Genomic DNA, 26,089 nt, shown 5'->3' with positions numbered 1-26,089 from the left:
AGAATGATATATTTAAGATGCTCTGAGTATTTTTGAATATCTTATAACTGGAAATATGAGAATGGTAACAATTGAATTTTAATGACTATGACTGATAGGGAAGTGAGAATTACTAAAACAGATTGAAAGTTATCAGGGGCATATGCAAGGTTGGTGGGGGTGTTACCATGTTGAAAAAAAATTACATACTTAAATTGGAGTATTTTTTTAATCCATAATTGTTTTCCCATCTCCAATTTTTCACTGTCAGGCTAACAAAATCCTCATTGACATAAGGCGTACTTTGGAATAGAATCCCCAGGGTGTTCAGAAGGTGGGATGCCCAAGAGGGTTGTGGAGGAGATCTGTAAACAAAGAAGTGGACAGTATAGGAAAAACATGGAATGAGATTCAAGCTACGGCAGCCAATCGGGTCACATGGAGAGCTCTCATTGATGCCCTATGCTTCACCAAGGAGTGAAAGGATCTAATATTACTACTATCGCCACTAGTACTGACCTTGTAATAAAAATGAAGCTGAAACATGGAAATTACGATGAAGTGAAGAGAAGCAACTAGAAGCACTTGAAATGTGGACTTGGAGAAGAATGGAGCATTTGAAATAGACAGATGGAATAAGAAATGAAGCTGTGTTGGAAGAAAGAATGATGCTGGAACTGATCAGGAAGAGGAAAAGGAATTGGTTGGGTCACTGGCTGAGAAGAAACTGCGTACTGAAGGATGCACTGGAAGGAATGGTGAATGAGAGAAGAGTTCGGGCTAGAAGAAGATATCAGATGAAAGATGACATTAAGATATATGGATCATATGAGGAGACAAAGAGGAAGGCAGAAATAGGAAAGATTATTGGAGAAAGCTGGATTTGCAGTGAAAGACCTGCCCTTGGGCAGAACACTGAATGAATGAATAAATGATATTACAATTATAATTCTCATAAAAAAAGTAATCTGAATATGACAGTAGGAACTACTGGAAATGTCTGTAAATAAATTATAATGTAAATATCAAAATATTAACATGTAACAAGTCTGAATTTCGACTAGATTATTTCTCAGGCTTATTCAGAGATATTTAATGTTTAATGTGATCATAAATTATGGATATTCGATTTTCAACTTCCTTGACGCAAACATCAAACTGCTGATAAATTTATAATTTAATATGCAATCAATTGAAGTAACTGTATTAGTTCTAGAACTGAACATTTACACAGATAGCAGAACTCTGTTACTGTAGTTTTCGTGTTTTGTTTTAAACCATACCTACTCATAGAGTGATCAACATTACTATGGTTGATAGGATTCGGAGCAAAATATATACTTTCACACTAAAATTACCAACTTGCTTGTATGGTCTTTAACAAACATATCAACGTTTTATTAAAACAGAAGATCTGTTTTATATATAAAAACCTTATTTTCAGTCAACAACGCTGAACGTAAAGATGATGAATAGTCACATAGTGACATTCTGATGCCTGTTAACTGGCATTGTGTCGCCTCCTCCATGAATGTATTGATGATGTTGGTAACATCTCTGATGATGGCAACGCCCTATATCTGGAAAAAATAAAATATATACTCAAAGTAAGTCGTATTGTTTTCAAGAGACAATTTCTCCTACCACAAATAAAGTTTTCTGAATCAAAATCCGACAAATTAACAAGACAAATGCACTGAGATGAAACTATTGAGATCTCACATGGGATACAGACCAGTGATGGGGGACTCTTTCTTTTTGAATAGTCCTGTACTTTGACAATCCTTGCATACATGCTCTTCTTGTCTGCATCATGTAAGTATACAGTTTATATTCAATATCGAGATATCTACATGCTTTACCCCTAAGAAAAGGATACTACAATTATCTGACGTAAGATTTCAAAATTCATCAAAACACTTTGATTCCTAACGCAGTGAAGAATCTTCTTCATGTGTAGAATTCAGACTTTAGTGTTCTAAAATATGGTATTCCCAAATTTTATAGCATAATATACCAGTACTAGTAATGTAGAACTGGAGATGAAATATACATTAATTAAGCAAAAGAAATAGCTGCTATCTTGACTCATATACCAGTGGGTTGACATAACTCAGCTCCCTCAGAAGGCAGTGTATCATATTGACAGCTCCTCCTCTTTACAATAACTAAAGTATAGACCCCATGCGGATTTTTTATGGCAAAATTTAGCAAAAATTGTGAGTCTACGTAGAGATTATTATTTTTTGGTCCTACAGAATATATCTGTTATGGTAACAATTAATATTACTTACAAATAGCTTTTAAGGAACCCGAAGGTTCATTGCCGCCCTCACATAAGCCCGCCAGCGGTCCCTATCCTGGGCAAGTTTAATCCAGTCTCTATCATCATACCCCACCTCCCTCAAATCCATTTTAATATTATCCTCCCATCTACGTCTCGGCCTCCCTAAAGGTCTTTTTCCCTCCGGTCTCCCAACTAACACTATATGCATTTCTGGATTCGCCCATACATGCTACATGCCCTGCCCATCTCAAACGTCTGGATTTAATGTTCCTAATTATGTCAGGTGAAGAATACAATGCGTGCAGTTCTGTGTTGTGTAACTTTCTCCATTCTCCTGTAACTTCATCCCGCTTAGCCCCAAATATTTTCCTAAGCACCTTATTCTCAAACACCCTTAACCTACGTTCCTCTCTCAGAGTGAGAGTCCAAGTTTCACAACCATACAGAACAACCGGTAATATAACTGTTTTATAAATTCTAACTTTCAGATTTTTGGACAGCAGACTGGATGATAAGAGCTTCTCAACCGAATAATAACACGCATTTCCCATATTTATTCCGAGTGTCATTTATATTTGTTACTGTTGCTCCAAGATATTTGAATTTTTCCACCTCTTCGAAGGATAAATCTCCAATTTTTATATTTCCATTTCGTACAATATTCTGGTCACAAGACATAATCATATACTTTGTCTTTTCGGGATTTACTTCCAAACCGATCACTTTACTTGCTTCAAGTAAAATTTCCGTGTTTTCCCTAATCGTTTGTGTATTTTCTCCTAACATATTCACGTCATCTGCATAGACAAGAAGCTGATGTAACCCATTCAATTCCAAACCCTGCCTGTTATCCTGAACTTCCCTAATGGCATATTCTAGAGCGAAGTTAAAAAGTAAAGGTGATAGTGCATCTCCCTGCTTTAGCCCGCAGTGAATTGGAAAAGCATCAGATAGAAACTGACCTATAAGGACTCTGCTGTATGTTTCACTGAGACACATTTTAATTAATCGAACTAGTTTCTTGGGAATACCAAATTCAATAAGAATATCATATAATACTTCCCTCTTAACCGAGTCATATGCCTTTTTGAAATCTATGAATAATATTAGAGGAGAAAAATTCGCTCCGGCGCCAGGGATCAAACCCTGGTCCTTGGTTCTACATACCAAGCGCTCTCACCATTGAGCTACGCCGAAGTCCAAACTGTGGATTCCCGACCACAAAGTCACTCAACTGAGTGCGCTCCTTGTATAATGGCAGTTGACTTAATATAAAATGTCAACATATATGCCCAACTGGGAGTCAGACCATAAAGGGAAAAAACACTGGAGGAGAGGGGTTCGATCCGATGCTGTGGATTGAACTTCGGCGTAGCTCATTGGTGAGAGCGCTCGGTACGTAGAACCCTAGATCATATATACCCAGACTGCTCTGCGTAATAGGCTTTGACGGTAACAACTTTTGTCAGGTTTACTATGCTGCCATCTAGTTGTTACATAAGGAGTCATGCCATAACTCCCATTTGAATTGCATTAGCAACTGTACTGTCATCTCGTGTTCGTTTATGCCAGACGGGTGGCGATCCTGGCGGTTGTTCTCTTCAAAGTCCCGGCACCAGAGCGAATTTTTCTCCTCTAATATTAAAAATTGTGAGGCTTATACATGAGTAATATGGTAATGACTGATCTCCCCATTATTACATCTCACTTACCTGCTAATCAATCCTATAAGTTATGAGTGACAGATGGCTTTAAAATGTCCAGAGGTCGTTTTGGCCAGTGGGTACGTGATAGAAGTTTTTCTCGCGCTTCCCATAGTGTCTGCAGCTGTGCATCTAGTGGCCGCAGGAATGTAGTCACCCATTCAGTGATTGTGTAACGATCGTACACATCTGACATCGCTGATCTTATATCGCGTTCAATGTAGGCCAATTCCATTTTGCACCGATCTAGTTCTGCTGTAGCATGTTCTACCTAGCAGAAGTAACATCAATCTTATATCAGTACTATGCACATGCATGGTTGGATTTCTATGAACACCTCCAAATATGAGCAATGAAGACCTTCCTGGTTTCTGATACTCCAGCAATGTGGAAAATATCATTTATGCTCGACCATGCCGAAATGTAGTAATTATACACTGGTAGCAGTCCTTTAATGCATGTCATTAAAGTACACCTATTCATTAAAGTCCAGGTTTTCGATTATTCTGGGATATGCAATAGAAAGACAACTAGCAAAACGTCACGCAGGCTGGAAATCCAATACTGTCGCAGAAGGTTATGTTCTGTTACTATAATAATTAGCGTTAATTGCAAATAATATTCAAATAAATTCAATTTGTCATCTCGTTTTTCAATGTCGAATTCAATTTCAAGGTTATATCAAGTTTAATGTTTATCTTACTTTCTAGATTATATCAAGGTCGTCGACATTCGTTGCCTGGAAAAAATCAATACTTTCGCGTCTGCGCACATCTCACAATTTACGAGATTGCACAAGGTCAGTCGCTCCCCAGTTACATGAGAATAACATGAAAACTTATGAATAATTTCAAGTTAGAAATATGGTCGAGCATAAAAAGTGGTATGAAACTTGCCTATAATGGTAATTAAGACGCTCGTATGAAAATTATGAAACTCGCTTGCGCTCGTTTCATAAACATCCTCGCGTCTCAATTACTATCATTATAGGCTCGTTGCACAATGTACTATTTTGAAATGAAGTAACCCATGAGGAATTCATAGATGAGAATTATAACAGAGTTAAATTCTGAATAAGCAAAAAAATGACTGATAAATACTGCCTGAATCCCATTCATCCATGGACCCTATGTGCTGACAGGGTTGAAGAATAGTCCCAATGTAGCCCATGCATGTCATAAGAGGCAACTAAAATGGGCACTCAGGGCCTGGGGATATAACCAGGCCATCCTGTCTCCCGAGACATGAATGTAGAGACCTGGTCTTCAGGTTGGAGGTTGGGCGTGAAGGTTCACAACCTCACATCATAAAAAAGCCACTATCATAGAGTTTCCAAATTAATTAAATTAAGATGACTGCAGTGGGCAGGGCACATTATAAGAATGGAGGAAGAGAGGATCCCAAGGAAAGCTCTATCTCAACAAATTTATAGTAAAAGGAAGGTTGGAGAATGCAGGGAGAGCTGGGAGAATGAAGTCAGAATGCATCCAGACTACTGGGGATACGGGCATGGAAAAAAAAGCCTAGTGATAGACAGTATTGGAGGCCAAGGTTCAATTTGGGCTGTAGGGCCATAGCAGCAGCATTCATCCATGGACAGTTCTTTCATGTGTATCAAAAATGCAATTATACCCCCTTTCCTATTATTAAGAAGGAGTTCACGGCTAGAATTCTTATCTCTCTTAAAATGCAATTATACCCCCTTTCCTATTATTAAGAAGGAGTTCACGGCAAGAATTCTTATCTCTCTTAAGAATCTTGACTAATCATAAATTTCCAAATCACATGTCTAAAGTCAACCATGGTAATCCTCAAGTCACAGGGTTATGTAAAATGCACATAATTGTAGATTCTGATTAAATAAGATAATTGATAATATCAATCTTAAACATTTGTGACATCAACAATATTATTTTAGCCACCTTTTAATATCAAATATTACACCAGAGTAATTTTAAACAGTTCCGGCAATAATAATAACAAAGAGTAATCCATTTGTAGGAATATGATTTTTTTATATTAACGATATGGAAAAAATGTGTTAAAAACTTAAAATTTATGCATGGAAAATGCAAATCCCTATATGAAAGCCCCAAATTAAGTGAAATATAGCTGCGAATTTTCACGAAAATTACTTCATAATCACGATATTTTCAACAAAAAAAAAACAGGTTTTATGGAGAATTCGAAAGAAAAATTACTCTTTTTTCTAAATAAATCTGAAAATGTTCGTTATAAAATATACATGAACATTTGATCGTTCAGCATTACATGCATGTGGCATCTGACAATGATGTATGCACAGTTTCAGGTCCTACTCCCAGGGAGCAGCACAAGCAAACAACGGTCTTTGTCTTTCCTGCAACAACTGCCTTCGTGTGATCAAGAAGGCAGTGCCTCACAGTCGAATGAAATTGAATTATGAGCACGAGTTCTACTCTTTCAGGGGCGAGCTAAAGTTTTTCTGTATACATTATATTTTATGTTAAAATTATTAGCAAAATAAATAAATAAATGGTGCAAACAATTTTCTGTTAGTTTCAAAGAGATTGTTTCAATGATAATTTCAAAACTATGTTGTTGTTGTTGTTATTTTGTAATGCCAGGCGTTTGACAATAAAGTCATTTGACCTCTTGCACTCCAATATTTTTCAAAGATATTGTCCTGGTCAGCCACTGAAGCACAGATTTTGAGGTGTTCCGAATCCATTTTTTGATAATTTAAAAAAATATATATTTTATTATTTTTAAGTTCCTTTAGTTTATGAAATATCCACCAAAATCAAACAATTTTAATCACCAAAATCAGGGTATAATAATCACCATAAAATCACACCCCGAAGTATCATATACTTGACGAAATGGAGTCTTTAAAAGACACAATTTGATGGCCAGTGGTACATGAAAGAAACAAAAGTTACTGTTGGTACTGTCAGAAGAGTGAATCCCAACAAAAAGCCTCAGGCACCTGTCACAGAGATGGTTATGCCATAAACAACACTCGATATTACCAGAGGAAGTCATGGCCTCAAAATCTATGGGATCTGAATCCAATCCATGCTTTGCTTTTGTTTGTTTGTTTTTATTTTGTTTTTTTAAGAATTGTGTGTGTCCACAATGATCCAGAGGCACTGTTAATCTCAGAGCCCAGATAAATGCAGTTTTTACAGAAATTACGCCGGAGATATTAAATCAGACATGGAAAAGATTGGAGTGAAGGTACGAAATGATTTGAGACATACACACAGTTCTTGACCCTGTCAGGTATGGCATGCAATACTTCGGTTCAGAGACAAACATAGTTTCACTAGATCACTCAAGAAAGAAATGTTAAGCAGATCTCTCTACAGAGTAGAAAACTGCATTTTTCTAAATCAATACATTCATGAGATTGCAAAAACGTAAATTGTAAAGTCATAAAAATAAGCAAAAATCATGGAAATCAAATTTATGTGCACAGCAATACTTTGTAAAGACATAATATATATTAATTTAAACTAAATTATTTAGTGCTAAGAAGTTAAGCACAAAATAATTTAGAATAAAAACAACGTTAATTTTCACGAATTTACAACATATACCAAATATATAAAAAGATTAAGAAATGGATGAAATAACATAAGCTATACATTAAAACTTAAAACATACATACATGTGAAGGGTTAGAAAAACCATGTTCCACATTATATGTAGACATCCAACCCTTAACTGTTGAATCTGCCAACATCCTGTCCACATTCAGATGTAACATGTAAAGACGTTCCACAGCTTCCAAGATTGGAGATCCAGGAAAATTGCACCTAGTACGTCCTGCGCCTGGGCTCATAGGTAATGATCCATCACACTTCAATACATCTAACACCTTCCGTGGTATCAGTGCCGTACCTGTGTTACCAGTAGAGTAAGTTTATCATCACAAATTAGGTTAGGTTACTGCGTCTAATAAATTAAAATAAAACTGCAAACAATAATGTTTCATATGTGGTAATGATTGCTCACATTTATTTTAATATTTTTAACACTTCAAATACAGTGTAGTACTAGTACAAATGACAAATAATCACCAGGACTCTATTTTTTACCATGAATATTAGATGAAATCGAGTGTCGAATGGTTATCTCGATAAAAATGGTAAATTTGAACATGTGCGTGGAAGTACTATCCACTTAAATGCCAGGTATACCTGTACTGCCACTGGATTAATTTGTCAGTTTTTCATTCTGTGAACTAAAGACAAATACTGTGGGCCTACAGAATAATATATTTCGAGATTTGGCAAATAATGTATATTTCTAGAGCAATGTGTAATATTTTATCACACAGTAACAAAAATATTTTCTTTACATTCTGTACTTAAAAGCCAATACATTCAATACAAGGAAGCACGTGTAATTTCATGATTTATACTTGACGAGCAATAACATTTTTAAGGTCTATAAATCGAAGTGCTATTTCCTGCAAACTGCCCTAGATTTGCTTCTCGATTTTTTCGGGGTGGGGGGGGAGGGGGAGGAGATGATATAAACCATAACCCACTAACATAAAACAAGAAAATTAGAAACGTGTTAATATCTTCAATTTGATTAAATAAATTTATAGCCTATGTGTATGAATTAATCAACCTATATTATATTTGTATTCCATAATTTTGAAATATATATATATATATATTGTCCTACTTTTCACGTGCGATATTATTCTTCTCTAGTGTTAATATTATATTATATAATTCCATTGCTGCTGAAATTTAAATTTTAGTTCCTATTTCATTTTATTTATTTATTTTTATTTTCTATATTTCTCTTATATTAATATTGTATTATATAATTTCTGATAACTGTAATTTTAATTTTATTTCCTATTTTATTTTATATTCTCTTATAGGCCTATTAATATTATATCTGAACTGCGGTCGAACACGAGCGCTGCTCATTCGGTCTGAAATTTTGTTAATACTACTGTATCTCCTTTTTTATATTGATTGTATTATTTTATTTCTATTTCTCTTGTTTGTAATTATATTCTTTATTCTGTATATTTAAATTTAAATTAATTAAATAATAAATAAATAATAAATAATATTAGCCAAAGGGTTTCAATATTATATACAATTTTTCTCCATTGTAGCAGTCAGTTACTTTTCATGGGTAGTTGTAAAAAAAAAAAAAAACACAAGCACACGCACATACACACACATCTTCAATTTTAATATTTTTACTTATAATACAAAATACAAATACACAGGGCTTTATTTATAAATCTTGTCTGCTTACGCAGTGTTTTATGTCTTAGCTATTGCTCATGCCAGTTCCGTTATTCAAATCTGCTTCTCCCCTCCCCCCACACCACTGCCCAATAATTCATGTCTATATCTGGTCCCTGAAAGCTTCAAGGCTACATTCATTCGCCAAGAAGAAGATTAGACAGTTTCCTCTAAAGAAACGCATTTTTTTTTGTACAAAAGTTATCTGAATATACAGACGTGGACAAATTATTAGCAAAATTGAAGATTTTTATTATATATTTTTACAAAATATGATTCTTCAATTTAGACTACAGTTAACATTTTTGTGTATTTCCAAATTATTAGCAAAATTGAAGATTTGTGTTGTATATTTTTAGAAAATGTAACTCTTCAATTTGGACTACATTTGATATTTTTGCATATTTACAAATGGTTAGCAAAACTGAAGGTTTTTGATTATATATTTTTACAAAATTCGATTCTTCAATTTGGAACACAGTTGACATTTTGGATATTTCCAAATTATTAGCAAAACTGAAGATTTTTATTTTATAGTTTTACAAAATTTGACTGTTCAATTTAGATTGTAGTTGACATTTTTGCTAATTTACAAATTATTAACAAAATTGAAGATTTTTATTATATATTTTTACAAAAGTAAGCTCTTCAATTTAAACTACAGTTTACATTTTTGCATATTTCTGTCTACTGTAATGATAGAAATATGCAAAATTGTCAATTGTAGTCTAAACTGAAAAGTCAAATTTTGTGAACAGAATTATCATAAAAATCGTCAATTTTGTTAATAATTTGTCCACGTCTGTAAATCAACTCGTCATGGAAGTGCGAAATTTATTCGGACATTTCTTGACCAATTGCCTTCTTCCAGAACTGCAATTCACGATATCATGCAAAATTTGAATATACTGAAATGGAGAGTGACAGCAAAATGGAGGAAAATGGGACAACCCCAAGGAAAACCCTCAGGAACCTTTGCCCACCACAAATAAACTCCAACATCGCCAGAATTGGAACTCAGGTATATGGCATGTACAGTATTCAAATGATTTGCACCATTCAAAGACTGCCGAATGAAACAAAGAGTTCTCCTTGAACTGTGCTAGAAGTCTTCTATAAGTTTCGAGATATTAATTCCTTCCACATTGAGAAACATGATGACAATTAGCTGTGCAAAGCATTCGAGATACAGATACCTGGCTAATTATTGAAAGAAACAAAGACGAGTAATGAAAAAATAAAAATTTGTATAACATACTAAGAACTATCAACAAATATTATAAGTAAATAGTATTTTAAACCAATAAAAAATTGAACTGCCCTTATAGATGACAAAGTTGAAGCAATACTTCGTATCCTATATTTCAGTAAGTGCAGGTTTACCTCTGTTTTCTGACTGGATGAAAGACAAACTGGCTGCTAGAGATGGAATCCCTACAGGAAGTAATTCACAAAGAACTGAAAAGTGATCATATCGTTGCCAGCCAGTGATGAATATCCCTTTAAATGTGAGCTGACTAGAATACGAAGAAATAATATCCATCCACGACTGGTGGTTTTCCAGATGGTAACCTGTAAAGAAAAAAAAATAAATAAATTAATTAATAATAATAATAATAATAATAATAATAATAATAATAATACAGTAATATACAGTGAATATGTTAGGAGAAAATCCATAAACGATTAGGGAAAACACGGGAATTTTACTTGAAGCAAGTAAAGAGATAGGTTTGGAAGTAAATCCCAAAAAGACTAAGTATATGATTATGTCTCGTGACGAGGATATTGTACGAAATGGAAATATAAAAATTGGAGATTTATCCTTCGGAGGGGTGGAAAAATTCAAATACCTGGGAGCAACAGTAATAAATATAAATGATACTCGGGAGGAAATTAAACACAGAATAAATATGGGAAATGCCTGTTATTATCCGGTTGAGAAGCTATTATCATCCAGTCTGCTGTCAAAAAATCTGAAAGTTAGAATTTATAAAACAGTTATATTACCGGTTGTTCTTTATGGTTGTGAAACTTGGACTCTCACTTTGAGAGAGGAACAGAGATTAAGGGTGTTTGAGAATAAGGTGCTTAGGAAAATATTTGGGGCTAAAAGGGATGAAATTTCAGGAGAATGGAGAAAGTTACACAATGCAGAACTGCATGCATTGTATTCTTCACCTGATATAATTAAGAACATTAAATCCAGATGTTTGAGATGGGCAGGACATGTAGCACATACGGGTGAATCCAGAAATGCATATAGTGTGTTAGTTGGGAGGCTGGAGGGAAAAAGACCTTTGGGGAGGCCGAGACGTAGATGGGAAGATAATATTAAAATAAATTTGAGGGAAGTGGGATATGATGATAGAGACTGAATTGATCTTGCTCAGGATAGGGACCGATGGCCGGCTTATGTGAGGCGGCAATGAACCTTCGGGTTCCTTAAAAGCCAGTAAGTAAGTAATATACAAACTTGCAGAAAGAAAAGAGTACTGCTTATGAGAGAAAGAATTAAGATGACAGCTTATGAATGCATAGGAAAACTTGGCACCAGGCAATAAAGCCAATCACTGACGTGAAAAATTCCGTAAAAGTAGCACATTATACTCACTGATATCAGTTATATATTTATCCGATCCCGTCGCCCCCTTGAAAGCACTTGCCACCCATACAGCTGGAAACACAGCAGCGTATTTGTCCCACACCTGCACAAGATATCCTTATTTGTTTATAAGGCAAAACAGAAACAAACAAAAGTTGTCTCTTATTGTACAAGATCTTACTAAGCTTTCTCAAAGCAGTAGAAAAGAACTTATTTACAACTATCTTCTAGGGCTGTTGTATTACAATACATAAAGAGAACAACAAAGATATGGTCTTTTTATAAATTCAAAACTTTTAAAATCATATTACCTGTGAGTGAGTGTATTTCAGTGTTTAGCTGTATTGCGTGTAATGCAGTTACTACAAGCCAAGTGATACAAATGGAAAGACCTGCAGCTGGTTTCACATGCAACTCTCTTGGGTGATCTATCTTCATAGTATCATGCATTACGCAAGCTGTAAAGTATAATCTAGTGCTTAGTGGGATGAGTCATGCAAAAATAAAATTGACAAAATACAAAAAAGCAAATAACATTTTCAAACATATTACGTCTCCTCATCATTCTTTAGTCATATTTATCAGTGAACACTAAAAACTAGAATGGATATGAATGACAGCACTTGTAATAAAAATTATAAGATTATTTGAATTCTCAATTTACTGTGCAGTTCTGAGTTCAAAAAGTAAATTATTTAACGCATGCAAATGCATTTTTAACAATGTTATTTCGACTATGTATATAATTTGACGTTAAATGATGCAATGGTAAATAAAAAAAAAAAAAAAAAAAAAGCAAACAATTATGGATTTCCTTTCCAAAAATTGTGCACATCTGTATAAATCTGAACTGCATCATATTTCACGTTGCTTCATAATATATTGCAGTAGGTTATCACTGTCTGGGCCCTTGTATTCAAGATATCTTCTATTTAACACAGTATCTTCATTACATATTGCGCATTTGGGTGTAGACATGCAGTTTATTTTGCACAAATGTTAGACAAGGCAATTATAACTAGTTTCCATAGGGCCACAGCAGCTTATTTTTTTATTTTTTTGCATGCTAAGTAAGTCAACTTGATGTTATTGTGCTCTATCTTTGAATAGATGCTCCAATTCAAGTTCCTATTAGCTACACAGAATTTTTCAGTACTTTCCTAATTTGCTGTTAATTTTATTTTACAGAAGTACCTACCCACCAAATCAATAACTTAATACTTCCATCGAACAAATAAAGTAACAAATAGGAGTTACAACATTGTTTGAGGGAGGTATTCAATTTTTAAATAGTTTATAAGTAGAGCCCGGATGTTTAGGCATTTATTTTGGTTAAAACAGGTATGCATATAGGCAATAAAAATAATAATAGACAGTGAAATAGGCATTTATTGTTCATGGAAACATGACAAATAGACAAATACGTAATAAACTATCCCATACGGTACTCACTTTCCTTGATTACATGTCACAACAAGATGCTTTTTTAAGTTGTCAACTGTCATAGTGAGCCGCCTGTCAGAGAGAACGTTTTTCACTGTGGAAAAAGATCTTTCTACTTCTACTGAAGTGATTGGAGCAAACTTAAAACAACTTATTTCAGAAAGACTATCTCTACTTTCTTTCAGAGATCGGGAAAAACAGACTGTGTATTGTCTCAAAAAGAGGGGTGTGAGAAGGGATTAGAGACTTCAAAGTACGCATGACTTATGCGTGCAAGCGACAACAGTAACGGGACCTGGAGACTTGCTTTTAATACTTCCCTCATCCCCTTTCTTTTGCTGGTAAACCCCGAAGTGACCTGAACACTGAGGGTTATACTGTTCAAAGTTAAGTGACACAAAAGATGGAATTGGTAGGGGAGAAAAGTTTACAACTTCTGGGAAACATATGTATTGCTGGAGAATAAGATTCTCAGCAAATATTTGTGTGAGGTGAATATATATACAGTATCTTTAATTTGTACTACTGTTCTTTTTTGTTTCTTGATATAATTTATGCGCAGTTTATTTTAAATACATTAAAAGTATAGAAAATATACAATAACGACGTAAAAAGGCTAAAAAAGGCATTTAACCTTAAAATAGGCAATGGGAGCTAAAATAGGCAAAAGAAAAGGCAAAATAAAATTTGGGCTTATCGTCCCTCAATGTGTGGAAACGTGTTTATCTCTATTAGGTCTTTCATACAAACACCCAGTTTAAAAAAAAAAGGTATTTTGCTTAACATCCTGGCTGCATTTATAAGTTATCATTAAAAAAAAAAAATTAAAAAAATGATACATACTTTTCTTTATATGCATTACACGTTTTGCAATAAATCAGTTCTTATATCATATTGTGATGATATATTTTTTTTTTACTTTAAGCCTATAGTATCTTTTTTTTAAGATTAGAATTTCCGTATTTATTTTAGTAGGTTATTTTACGATGCTTTATCAACATCTCAGGTTATTTAGCATCTGAATGAGGTGAAGGTGATAATGCCGGTGAAATGAGTCTGGGGTCCAACACCGAAAGTTATCCAGCATTTGCTCATATTGGGTTGAGGGAAAACCCCGGAAAAAAACCTCAACCAGGTAACTTGCCCTAACCGGGAATCAAACCTGGGCCACCTGGTTTCGCGGCCAGACACACTGACCGTTACTCCACAGATGTGGACAATTTCAGTATCTTTCCAGACCAAATGCTAATATAATCTTCTAATGACATCAGATGAGGGGAGAAAACTAGTGTAAGGGCAGAATCTTACCAGTATGTTTAGTTTTCATTCTATCTAGCAGTAATAAAAATTGAAAATATCATACCTCAGGAGCAATATAACTAGCAACATCTGGTGTGTACTTCCATATGACAGGTTCTAGCAATTTGGCAATACCCCACTCCACCAACTCTGCTGCTGTCAGTTCCCGGAATTCATCATCCCAGGTGAGAGGTGTTACACCTGGATGCCTATCCCTCACATACCTGCCAAACAAATATCACGTGATAGCCTATACCTAGAACAACTTGACTCTTCACAAACTGCTAAAATAAATTATCTTACTTACTTACTTACAAATGGCTTTTAAGGAACCCGAAGGTTCATTGCCGCCCTCACATAAGCCCACCAGCAGTCCCTATCCTGTGCAAGATTAATCCAGTCTCTATCATCATACCCCACCTCCCTCAAGAGGCATATAGAGTGTTAGTTGGGAGACCGAAGGGAAAAAGACCTTTGGGGAGGCCGAGATGTAGATGGGAGGATAATATTAAAAATAAATTATCTAATGAATTATATTTCTAATAACTGAATCTATATAACGAAATCTATATTAAAGAACAATTAAACAATCTGATACTGTAGGTACAGAAGTTATTATTAGCATGAATTAATATCACAATGTCTTGGCTGCAAAAGGGTATCTGTAGGATACAGGGGGGAGAGCCATTAATCCTTCCCATTGAAGGCTTTAAGGAACCAACCTGGACAAATACCCAATGTCCCATCCCTACCTTCCCGTGGTGCAGCTGTTAGTAAGCATAATTTTACAAGCCGAACTAAAGGGAGGGGCTACTCATCAATTAGCACTGGTCAGCTTGACGAGTTAATGACTGAATTTGGTATAATTTTCCTCTATTCAATACCTAATTCCCTCTTTACCCTTTCCTATCCAGTCCTCTGACTGAACTCTTACTTTCTTCGACCCCAACAGCATTAGAGCATTCGAGGCCTAGGGGTTCATTTCCCTTTCCTCCCTCCTCTTTCTACTTTTCTGTTCCTAGTGCTGACCTGCTATGGCACTAAAATCGTCCTCCAGTGGCTTAAGGAGGGAAAGCTGGTGATCAACAAGATCTCCCAGCTAGGTCCAATGGACCCGTCGACCAACAGACATTCTGGGGGTTGTGTGTGAATGAAGTAGCCACCAAAACGTTAAAATATGGTGTTCACTTAAATCGGCTACAACTTGCCATTTTCACTGCATAGAATTGGAATATACCAGTCCCCTAACTGCCCACTGTGCAACTCAAACCAAGAAATGGATTCGGAACACCTCAAAATCTGTGCTTCAGTGGCTGGCCATGATAATATCTTTGAAAAATATTGGTGTGCAAGAGGTCAAATGACTTTATTGTCAAACGCCTGGCATTAGAAAACAACAACAACAACGTGAATTCTCATCATACAATCATCTGATGATGGTAGGATTCAAATTAATTATGCATTAGTGCCAGTTGGCAATGCCTGTCTGACTTAGAAATGTTCCTGGTGTCTATCACCACAAACCTTTTCAGTAAGCCTTGTCAACATATAGAGGATGGTTATAGTGTCAATGAAGGACGCCCAGTTGGCGAGACCTACTAGCATTACAAAATATTCTCTAATATTTGGCGAGTCTTTCGAAACTGAGTTATCTCAGAGACTTACTTGAGGCCGTTAGCAGCGCTTCTAAAAGTGGCCTTGTCAGAAGGGACTCTTAAGTGTCTGAGAGGATGTATGCATGCATAACAGCCAATAGAAGGGACAATCCTGCAATACTGTCCCAACTACGAATTCTTCATTTTTGCGTGACTGTCAGGTAGGAAGGTTCCGTTCTGTCCATAACACTAACACTGCAGGCAGCTAGTCAATCCATAATAAAAACATTATGGATTGACCAGGTTGGACCTGCCAGTACAATATGCCCAAAACCTCAGTGTTGCCAGTACCAATTTCATACTACTAACTTACTAAAAATTTGTACCAGTTCTCAGCCTCCCATCATGTATCTATCCCTTCATCTAACCAACTCTAATCTTGTCACAGTCCTTGACTTCCTGTTACTTAGATATCAGAGCATATGCCATATCATGCAGAATACCCCAACTTGTCATTTATAAAATCTTGCTGTAAGAAGACTACACCTGTTTTCCTAAAGATGGGACATGACATTAGAGCTGCGGTCAGAAGAACAACTGAATATCACATAGCATGAGAAGCCTGTTGCTATGGTAACAAAGTTGAGTTGCTAAATTTAGTCCTCACATGGTGAGTACTCAATAGCTCTCTTAGCGACATTTCTTGTGTACAGTGTCAAATATTATTTTTAATTGGTTACTTTACGACGCTTTTTCAGCTGCTATGGTTATATAGAGTCTGAATGAGATGAAGATGATAATGCCAGCAAATGAGCCGAAAGTTACCCTACAATTGCTCTTAATGGGTTGAGGGAAAACCCCGAAGAAAACTTCAACCAGGATTTGAACCCATGCCCGCTCATTTCACGGTCAGGAATTCTAACCGTTACTCCCCAGTGGTGGGCAGTGTTAGCTATTAATACAATTTCATTCTCTGTACTCTTTTAAAAATTCGCGTCAATATCATTAATGAATGTTTTAACATCAGACAACCAATGTCAGCTGGTAGCTCGCATCAGATGATCACACTGTTTTTCTATGATAAATTATCTAGCTTTAATTAGTGAGGTAACCTTTTCATACTTTGATTTTTATTGTAATTGTAAATTTAATACTAATTGTAATTTTACTTGTAATTGTAATCGTAAATTTAATACTAATTGTAATTTTATTCTTCGTATTACAGTTGGAATCTCCTGGTAGAGGGGCAGAGAAGGCCTGACGGCCTTATCTCTACCAGGTTAAATAAATAAATACTAATACTAATGGTCGCCGAAATTAGCAACATAGCACTGTAGTTACAAGTATGGCCACTTAACCGTCATTTCTCATCTTTCGAAAAAACAGGTATATTCACTACAGATTTCAATACTGTATGAGCTATAGTGTAAGAAGGAGATTTTAAGAAAATATCTTACTTAGCAAGCCGACTGACATGATGAAGAAAGAGCTGCTTCTTGCTCCACTGGTGATCCACCAATGCCAATCCACAACGTACACATTCGCCAAGGTAATACACTTCATCACAACCAATATGTAGATATTTAATACCAGGGTGTAATTCCACTACTTGGTCAATCATTGCTGTTAATAAATCAAATGTTGAATTATGTGTCGGGCATATTACCTGAAATTATAACACAAACATTTCAACATGTCGAGGTGGGATGAGATACAAAAATTAATTCCAACCATGGAAGAAAATTATAGCTGCAATAAATATTGATAAATACCTTTTACAACAGGATTTCAATCTCACTGAGAATTTATTGCACACCTTCTAATATACAATTTTCAACTTGCAGAAATGTGTGCCAGTCTCATAATTTCTTGGCTTACTAATTTGTGCCTCTGTTTTTACTGTTGCTATCCGCATTGAGCATTTCTTGCCATGTCAAGCAAACTCTCAAAACAGTAATACTCAAAGAGTTGGCGTAACTTTGGAAACACCCATTTCCATCCCCAACCACAGCACAACCCACTTCTTTACTTGTCACCAATTTATTTTTAGCCTTTCGTTAAGCTTCATTAAGTGAGACTATACCATTTTTTTGATAAATAAAAGTAATATACCGTAACATAAATTATTTTAAAGTTACTGATCCAGAAAAAATAGGAATACAGAATCAAATGACACTGAAAATTAATTTCTAAGTTAAATAATTCTACATACTAGGTTCAAAAAGTTCCCGGAATTTGCTAGCATCATAGAAACAACGTACCTTAAACACTATTCTACAGCATTCCCTTCAAAATAGTTGCCTTCCGCAACAACACACTTTTGCCAACGCGTGTAGAGTTCCTGGAAGCAGGCCTGGAAGCCATTTTGTGAAACCCGTCTTAGTGCTCTCGTCGCGTTTGCGATAACCTCTTCAGCATTGAATCTCCGTCCTTTCAGATGACTTTTCAGACGGGGAAACAGAAAGTAATCAGGTGGTGAGAGATCAGGAGAGTATGGTGGGTGATCCAAAGCAGTTATGTTATGCCTGGCAAGAAAATTCTTTACAATAATTGCGCGATGAGCAGGTGCATTGTCATGCATAAGGAACCAGTTGTTTTCTACCCACTTTTCTGGACGTTTCCTTCTCACTGCGTCCCAGAGGCGACGGAGGGTTTCTACGTACAATTCTTTCGTTACAGTACGACCTTCTGGAATGAACTCATGGTGCATGAGACCCTGAGAGTCGAAGAAAACTTCCAACATAACTTTGCTTTAAGTGTGCTTAAATGCGACAGGCTCATGTCAGTAGATTTACTGGCATGTGAAAGAACTCCTGCGGGACAAAATTCCGGCACATCCGGCGATGCTGATATAACCTCTGCAGTTGCGAGCGTCGTTAAATAAAACATAACATTTAAAATAACTTTGCCTTTGGAAGTGTCCCTAGGAAATTTTTGCTTCCGAGGAGATGTTTTCGATTTCCACTCAGATGACTGTCGTTTAGGGACTGGGTCGTACAAGTAGCACCAGTTTCATTTTGTTTAAGAAATCACCATCTTCATCAGCCATACTGATCATGTCCCCAGCAAAACACAGAACTTGATGTTTGTACTTTGCTCTGTGGACATAATTACAAAATGCGACGAACAAACAAAACACTATGATAAACAATTGCCTACAACTCAAAACCAATAATTGCCATTATCAGCAAACTTTAAGGAAATGACATCATGAATGTTACCAACAAAACAAATGTATAATATCCCTTGTTATATATTAATACGAAAAATGGTAGTAAAATTCCGGGAACTTTTTGAACCTAGTAGTATATCAGTCCATTATATAGCCTAAGTTACGTAACGTTTTTTATAATCAGTAAAACTGAAATTAAGAATCCAGTGTTCATTTACTTTTACTTTTTGATTGGCACAGTCTTTACAGTATCATAAACTGAACACACACTAGACCTATCTTGCAATGCAAAATTCAACAACAAAGTGAGAATGTTTATTGTCATACATAAACATTTGTATGTGTTTCATACAAATCGCACAGCATTTCTGGAAATATAACTTATAACACTTTACATTAGGTTACCTCAGCGCTAAATAACCTGCATCATAAGAAACACGAACTTTTCATTCAGTCTCCAGATAATGTAGTATACAAAATGAATACATTCTTATTCAAAATAAACATACCATAAACGTAATTGTTGTAGAATTAACGTTTCTTTCGATTTCTGACAGTTCACTAGTCCCTTGGCTTCTGGATTGTTGTCATGGCAACCAAGATTAACCTTGGAAGTCAAGCTTGAGGATAGTGTTGCCACATTATCGGACATATCGCACATAACTGACTGACCAGCTACTAGCAACAGCAACAATGCTATGACAGCAGACCCGTAAGCCATGTGGCTTACGAGCTGTCAGAATTCGAATGAAACAATTCCACTATATTTACTTTAACGGCATCGTATTTGACGCTTAACTCAAGTAATTTTAAAGGTATGACGTCATATCATACTTACTTACTTAAGGCTTTTAGAGAACCCGGAGGTTCACTGCCACCCTCACATAAGCCCACCATCAGTCCCTATCCTAAGCAAGATTAATCCAGTCTCTACCATCATATTCCACCTCCCTCAAATCCATTTGCTGTGGTCGTGCCAGAAAATCAGTCCCATTCCGCAGTCACTTAAATAATCCCCTCAACTACCCCACTAACCTTGTCACGTTCTTTAGGCCTATGAGTTAGATAGATAAAATTAGGTATGATGTCATATCACGTAAATAAATCCCTTCAACTAACCCACTAACCTTGCCACATATGTGCATACATGAGGGGATATTTAAGTGACATTAAACCGGGGTACCTATGTGACAAGGTTGGTTGAGGAAATTATTTGATGACATCATAGATTTCCATCGTATCTTTAAAATTACCAACACTTAATAGTGGCTTCAGCTTATCATGCAGATTGCGTTAGCCTACACTGTTTCTTACCCTCCACTGCCATGTATTTTTGTAACTACTGCGAGTTAAAGGTTATGTAATGAAAGGATAGCTAAGTAACAGAAAACTGAGGACTGTAACAAGGTTAGAGTGGGTTTCTTGCCACAGTTAGTGCCGCTAAAGCGAACAAAAACCAAAATAAAAACAAATAGTCTATATACAAATAGATATTTATGCAGTTTTATATATTACCTGCGGGTATTTTTGAACTTCGCGAAGTTCAGAATATTTCTGTAACTTCAAAAGAAATTCCATGTGTCCAAATGTTTGAATCAATGGAATTACTTGTAGTCCATTGCTTGCTGCCAATTGCAAGATCTGTCGAATATCTGATTTCGAGTATGCATTATATGCTGGTATATCTTGCAACTGTGGGCCACTAAATGGAAACATATCTTCATATTCCATCAAAATACCTGTAGCACCTAAATTACGGATCAGAGGGAAGAAGTCTTCATAATAAGAAACTCTTGGAGGTGCGCCCTTCAGATCTAAGTGAACCATTCTGTATCCTTTGAAGGAATGAATACCACTGTTCCACGCACTTCCAGAATGCTCTTTCATATTATCTATATGGTCTTCAACAGAACGCAAATTATTGTCACTTGGAAACATGAGTCTCCTGCCCAGTCTGTCATCCACAGATCCTCCTCGTCCCCTAATATCATCCATTATGTGAGCTTCGTATTCACGTAGTTTTGCAACGTCCTGATTTTGTGTCAGTGTTGAAAATTCATTAGCTTCATCAATCTTTGTCAAATGAATATGACCATCCTTCGTAATATTGGATGCTATTACATCATTTGTCGACATTCTATATAATATTAAAATTAATGTTGCAACAGTCATTGCTGCAAGGGTTATCTGAGTTCTTCCACGTATTCTCCACATCTTAATTACTTATACCCAGTGTATTAAAAATCAACATATCCCTGTGATGCTAAGAACGACGACACGTCAAATAATTCCCATACTTTTACATATATTTCTTGCTGGTCACATGAATTTACACAAGCATTTCACTATAAAATCACATTCTCTCGGCTAATATTATATCAATCATTTTCCTTAATCAAGAAAATGAGAGTCAATACATTTTGTTTTGTAAATTATATAACATAAATAATACAATTAACCTCACGAACCCAGTAAATCCTCCATTCTCCGCATTCTCCGTCTCATTTCTTTTCAAAGAGACTAGTAAAGGAAGAAATGCACACAAGTATGCATGTCTTCGGCGCTAAGGTCACTGTTTTGGGCCACTCGATACACTGCAGAACGTGGTACCCCTGATATGTGAACAGGAGGGGTGGTATCAATATCCTTCGAACATAGAAGCACAGTCTAGTATATACAGTCGCGAAGCTCAATACGTAGTAAATATGCAAACATTATTAGTTGCTCAGGATCGCTAATATCGCCTCATTAGAGGCAATGCAAAATAGTACCGTCACAGTCAATTGTTTCTAGCACCCTCAAAACTCAAGCTTCGTGACTGTATATAGTAGACTGTGGTGATACCCTAGATCGTAGTATATATCATAGACAAATAAATATAGGTATATATGATAATGTTATGATCTAGATCTAGAGTGACACTATTTTTGGGCCGTGTGAAAAAGTGTTTGGGGAAAATGACGATGTAAATTGAGTATATATTATTCTCATAATTGACATCATTGGTCTCTGGCTACATCTAGTGTTTTTTTTACAATTAGCAGAGGGGAATGAATTTTGAATTCTATAATGGAGGTATATTTATGTACTATTGGCGACACTGACTTATCTTCGCATACTTCGCTGCAACGCGACGTCATTGATGCCACCGGACCGGTGAGATTCGGAATACGCTGACTCGTATTGTGAACAGGGCTATAGAGGCTCACAAACAGAACATTACAAACACAGCAGAACACAAAACAGTACACGAATGCACATGGCATACGTCTGCCAATTCCCGCTTTTTACAAGAACCAATCAGATTCACTGATGGCGGCTGATAGAAGAGAGTTGATCTGCTACAGTGCTGGAGCATCAATGACGTCATCGCTGAAATTCGGAACACCATGTGCCATCTAATAACTCAGCGCTGAGATTCGAAATATGAAAAAACCCGCCCTTACACGAACAAATTATCTTATCTAGTAGGGATCATGTATCTTTTAACGTCAGTATATAGGGTTGTCACTGCTAGTAATTTATGAACATTTTTAATACGCCAATACAATTTATAGAAATTTAGTACCTTTCTGGAGACAACAGAGATTTATTATATTTTATCAAATGTTCCCATTTACAAAATCTGTGAATGCAAGGCTGTCTCTCCCCCATACCTCTGCTTTCTGCTGTTACCATGAACAAAAATAAATTGAGGAATAAACTCCAAATCCCCAATGAATTGACTCCTCCTAACAAAGGAAGAGCTAAAACATTCATCTGCCCAAACTGTCATATTTCCAAAGAACTTATTTGCCTTGTCAAATCACTCAAGGATTAGTTGAAGCCCAAGTAGAGAATTTTTTTTTTTTTAGTTGGTTATTTAGCGTATACGAGATTGGTGATAGCGAGATGAGTATTCATCACAGATTACTTGACATTAGCCTTACAATTGGGGAAAACCTCGGTAAAAACCAAACCAGGTAATCAGCCCAAGCAGGAATATAACTTGCATCCAAGCGCAATTCCGGATCGGCAGGCAAGCACCTCAGCTGAATGAACTATGCTGGTGACTCCAACTTGTGAATTTAAATATCTATGAGGATCATTTCAAAGTCATGGCAACTATATTATATCAGCCAATAAAGCTGCAGGAATAGAAATTCACTAATGCAATTGAAGGTCACTGGAATTGCTTTGCAATCATAGAACCGAATTGGGTTTGGATACTGGAGGCAATGGATAAGGGAAATGCAAACCACTTCAATTGCGGAATGAGATCAAAGTCGCATGGACTGAGATCAGGCGAGTAGGGAGGATGTTCCAAGATCTCCCAGCCCCACCACTGCAATGGTTCCTGACAGGAGTTGCGTTATCATGAAGGATTATGGACGTGTCCAAATTGTACGATGCAGATTGGTACATCAGGAATGTATAGTATTGGGCATTGACAGTGTGGCTCATAGTTCAGATGATACTGACGAGCATTTCTGCCACGAAAAACTGCAATTTTCACGTATGACCGCTGTTCAACTTTACTTACATCGATCTTGGAGCACAGTTTCTAGCATACTAACTTTTGCGCGTGCTGTCAACTAGCCACCAATGCACACAGATGCAGTCTGGCAGTGACATCCCGTACAGTGTAAAACAGGTTTTAAATGTACAGTGAGTCACTGAATTATTCGGACATGAAGGGTGTAAGTGCACTAAGGACATTTATCTCTTTACACATAACTTTTGAAAGTGAAAATATAATTATTTACTCTTTTCACATATATACAATCATATCTTAATGAAACATATACGTTAATAGTTATAAACAGAAATAAAATTCACAATAAATTAAAATTTACGTCATTACTTGGTTAACAAAATTATTCGGACACAGAATATCTTTCTAAATAAAATTAGTTCTGTACCTCTATAAAAAAATATAGTCAATACCTGGCTGGCCTCCCTTTCATTTTTATAACTTTTGCTAATCATTCAGACATATTTTGCACTAATTTTCTTGTGTAAACCTTGCACACTTTTCGCCATTCTTTCTGAAGCCTCTCCTTAAGATGTTGTTTTGATTTTACTGGGGGTTTCCTCACTTGTTTTTCCAACCTGGCCCATAAATGTTCAATCACATTCATGTCTGGAGACTGCGGAGGAGGATAGAGTACCTTGGTGCAGTGGTACAGCGACCAGAGTTGTACAATATAGGACGTATGATTGGAGTCACTATCTTGGTAGAATGCGAATCGGTCATGAATCCCCATTTTTTCCGCACTTTGCTGTAGATTATCCTTCAGGGGTTGAAGGTATGAATACTTGTCCATTTTTCCGTCAATGAACACTAGATTGCCAACTCCGCTTGCGGACATACACCCCCATACCATTACACTGCCAACACCATGTTTAACTGTTGCTTACATATTTTGCTCGCTAAACTCTTCATTGGGTCTTCGCCATACTGTAATCTGGCCATCTGATTAGCTGATATTAAATTTACTCTCGTCTGAAAAGATAATTCGATTCCACCAATCCTGACCCTTTTCTAGGTATTCTTTTGCGAACAGTAGTATTTTACGCTTGTTCATTTTGTTGATGTAGGGCTTGTTTCTTGCCACACATTCATTAAAATTGTTTCTCCTGAAAACTTTTCTAACAGTCTCGGAATGGACTTGTTTCCCAATTCTTCATTGACCTCAGAAGCAATTCTTGGAGCACTTAATCTAGGATTTTTTTACCTTCCGTACTATTATAGCTTCTTCTCGCATGGAAAATGTCCTTGGACGTCCTGAGTGAGGATACGATTCAAGTCTGTCTTCATCTCTGAATATCTCTGAACAATAATCCTCCACTGCGTTCTTCTTCATCTGTAGTATATCGGCTATATATCGGTAGGATTTCTCCTTGCATGGTGGAAGACTACTGACTGACGCTGCTCGAACATACTGTCTTTTTCTCTACGCCCCATTTGTTTCTGTTCACTACACAATACTGAGCTACTGAAGGCACACACTGTTACTGATTGTTCGTGTATCTGACTACATTATTCTATAGACTGCAGACAACTTACTTGTGGTCTCTGATTGGTGTCCGAAAACTTATGTTGATGTCACATTATGACGTATATGGGTTCGAACCCCACTACTGCTTCCTAATCAAAGTAAAAATATACATTAAACCCATTGTGTATAATCTTTGAAAAGTAAACTTTCCAACAGTTCACTTAAAATTCTTTATTAATACTTTTTAGACATGTGACCGTATTATTTAGTAATAATTGGGCATTGTCCGAATAATTTAGTGATTCACTGTATATACTGAACTAACCACATTTTCAGTTATTCGGAAGATATAACATAGTTGCCATGACTTATGAAATGACCTTCATATATATATAAAAATTATATTCAAGTTCAAAGTGACAAATTTTGTTAATATTCTTTCAAGTCTAAATTAAAATTAAATTATTGTACTATATAACTCAACAAAAGTGAATACTATGAAATGATTGCAATGTAGTGCAAAATGAAATGATATACTCGAAATTGGAAACTTTACAATAAAATTGAAGACTGGACATAAAAAAGGCTGTAGGTACCAATACCTTTGAAAATTTGTCCCCCCCCCCCCCCCCAAAGTCTATGTCCCTGGCTCAATCCACTGAGAAAAATTATGTCCCATTGTAATTTTATTTAGGCCCTAGCTTCTCCTGTAGATGTGCAAGATGTATATTACATTATTAGTTGCATAAAAAAAGCCTTGT

At 36.0% G+C, this 26,089-nt stretch overlaps 1 protein-coding gene across 1 annotated transcript; it reads right to left on the bottom strand.

Annotated features, from left to right (window-relative positions):
• Nucleotides 1-717: 717 nt before the first annotated feature.
• On the bottom strand, nt 718-21,914 carry LOC138697585 (hexosaminidase D-like). The gene is made up of 8 exons (XM_069822953.1): nt 20,863-21,914; nt 17,633-17,841; nt 14,645-14,804; nt 11,848-11,941; nt 10,617-10,805; nt 7,622-7,854; nt 3,979-4,240; nt 718-1,559 (listed from the first exon to the last, which is right to left on the bottom strand). The coding sequence occupies exons 1-7, from the start codon at nt 21,559-21,561 to the stop codon at nt 3,992-3,994; spliced, it is 1,833 nt and encodes a 610-aa protein (XP_069679054.1). The 5' UTR covers nt 21,562-21,914; the 3' UTR covers nt 718-1,559; nt 3,979-3,991.
• Nucleotides 21,915-26,089: the final 4,175 nt, after the last annotated feature.

The sequence above is a fragment of the Periplaneta americana genome, chromosome 4 (genome assembly GCF_040183065.1).
Source record: "Periplaneta americana isolate PAMFEO1 chromosome 4, P.americana_PAMFEO1_priV1, whole genome shotgun sequence".
NCBI lineage: Eukaryota > Metazoa > Arthropoda > Insecta > Blattodea > Blattidae > Periplaneta > Periplaneta americana.
Note: the sequence above shows the minus strand (reverse complement) of the source record. Positions and strands in the feature narration are given on the sequence as shown.

Excerpts from the sequence above, each read along its gene's own strand:
- LOC138697585 (XM_069822953.1), bottom strand. The coding sequence starts at position 21,561 with ATGTGGAGAATACGTGGAAGAACTCAGATAACCCTTGCAGCAATGACT. Across the intron at positions 14,805-17,632 it reads CATGTCAGTCGGCTTGCTAA|GTATGTGAGGGATAGGCATC; the intron begins GTAAGATATTTT and ends TTTGTTTGGCAG. Across the intron at positions 10,806-11,847 it reads TAAATATATAACTGATATCA|GTTACCATCTGGAAAACCAC; the intron begins GTGAGTATAATG and ends TTTTCTTTACAG.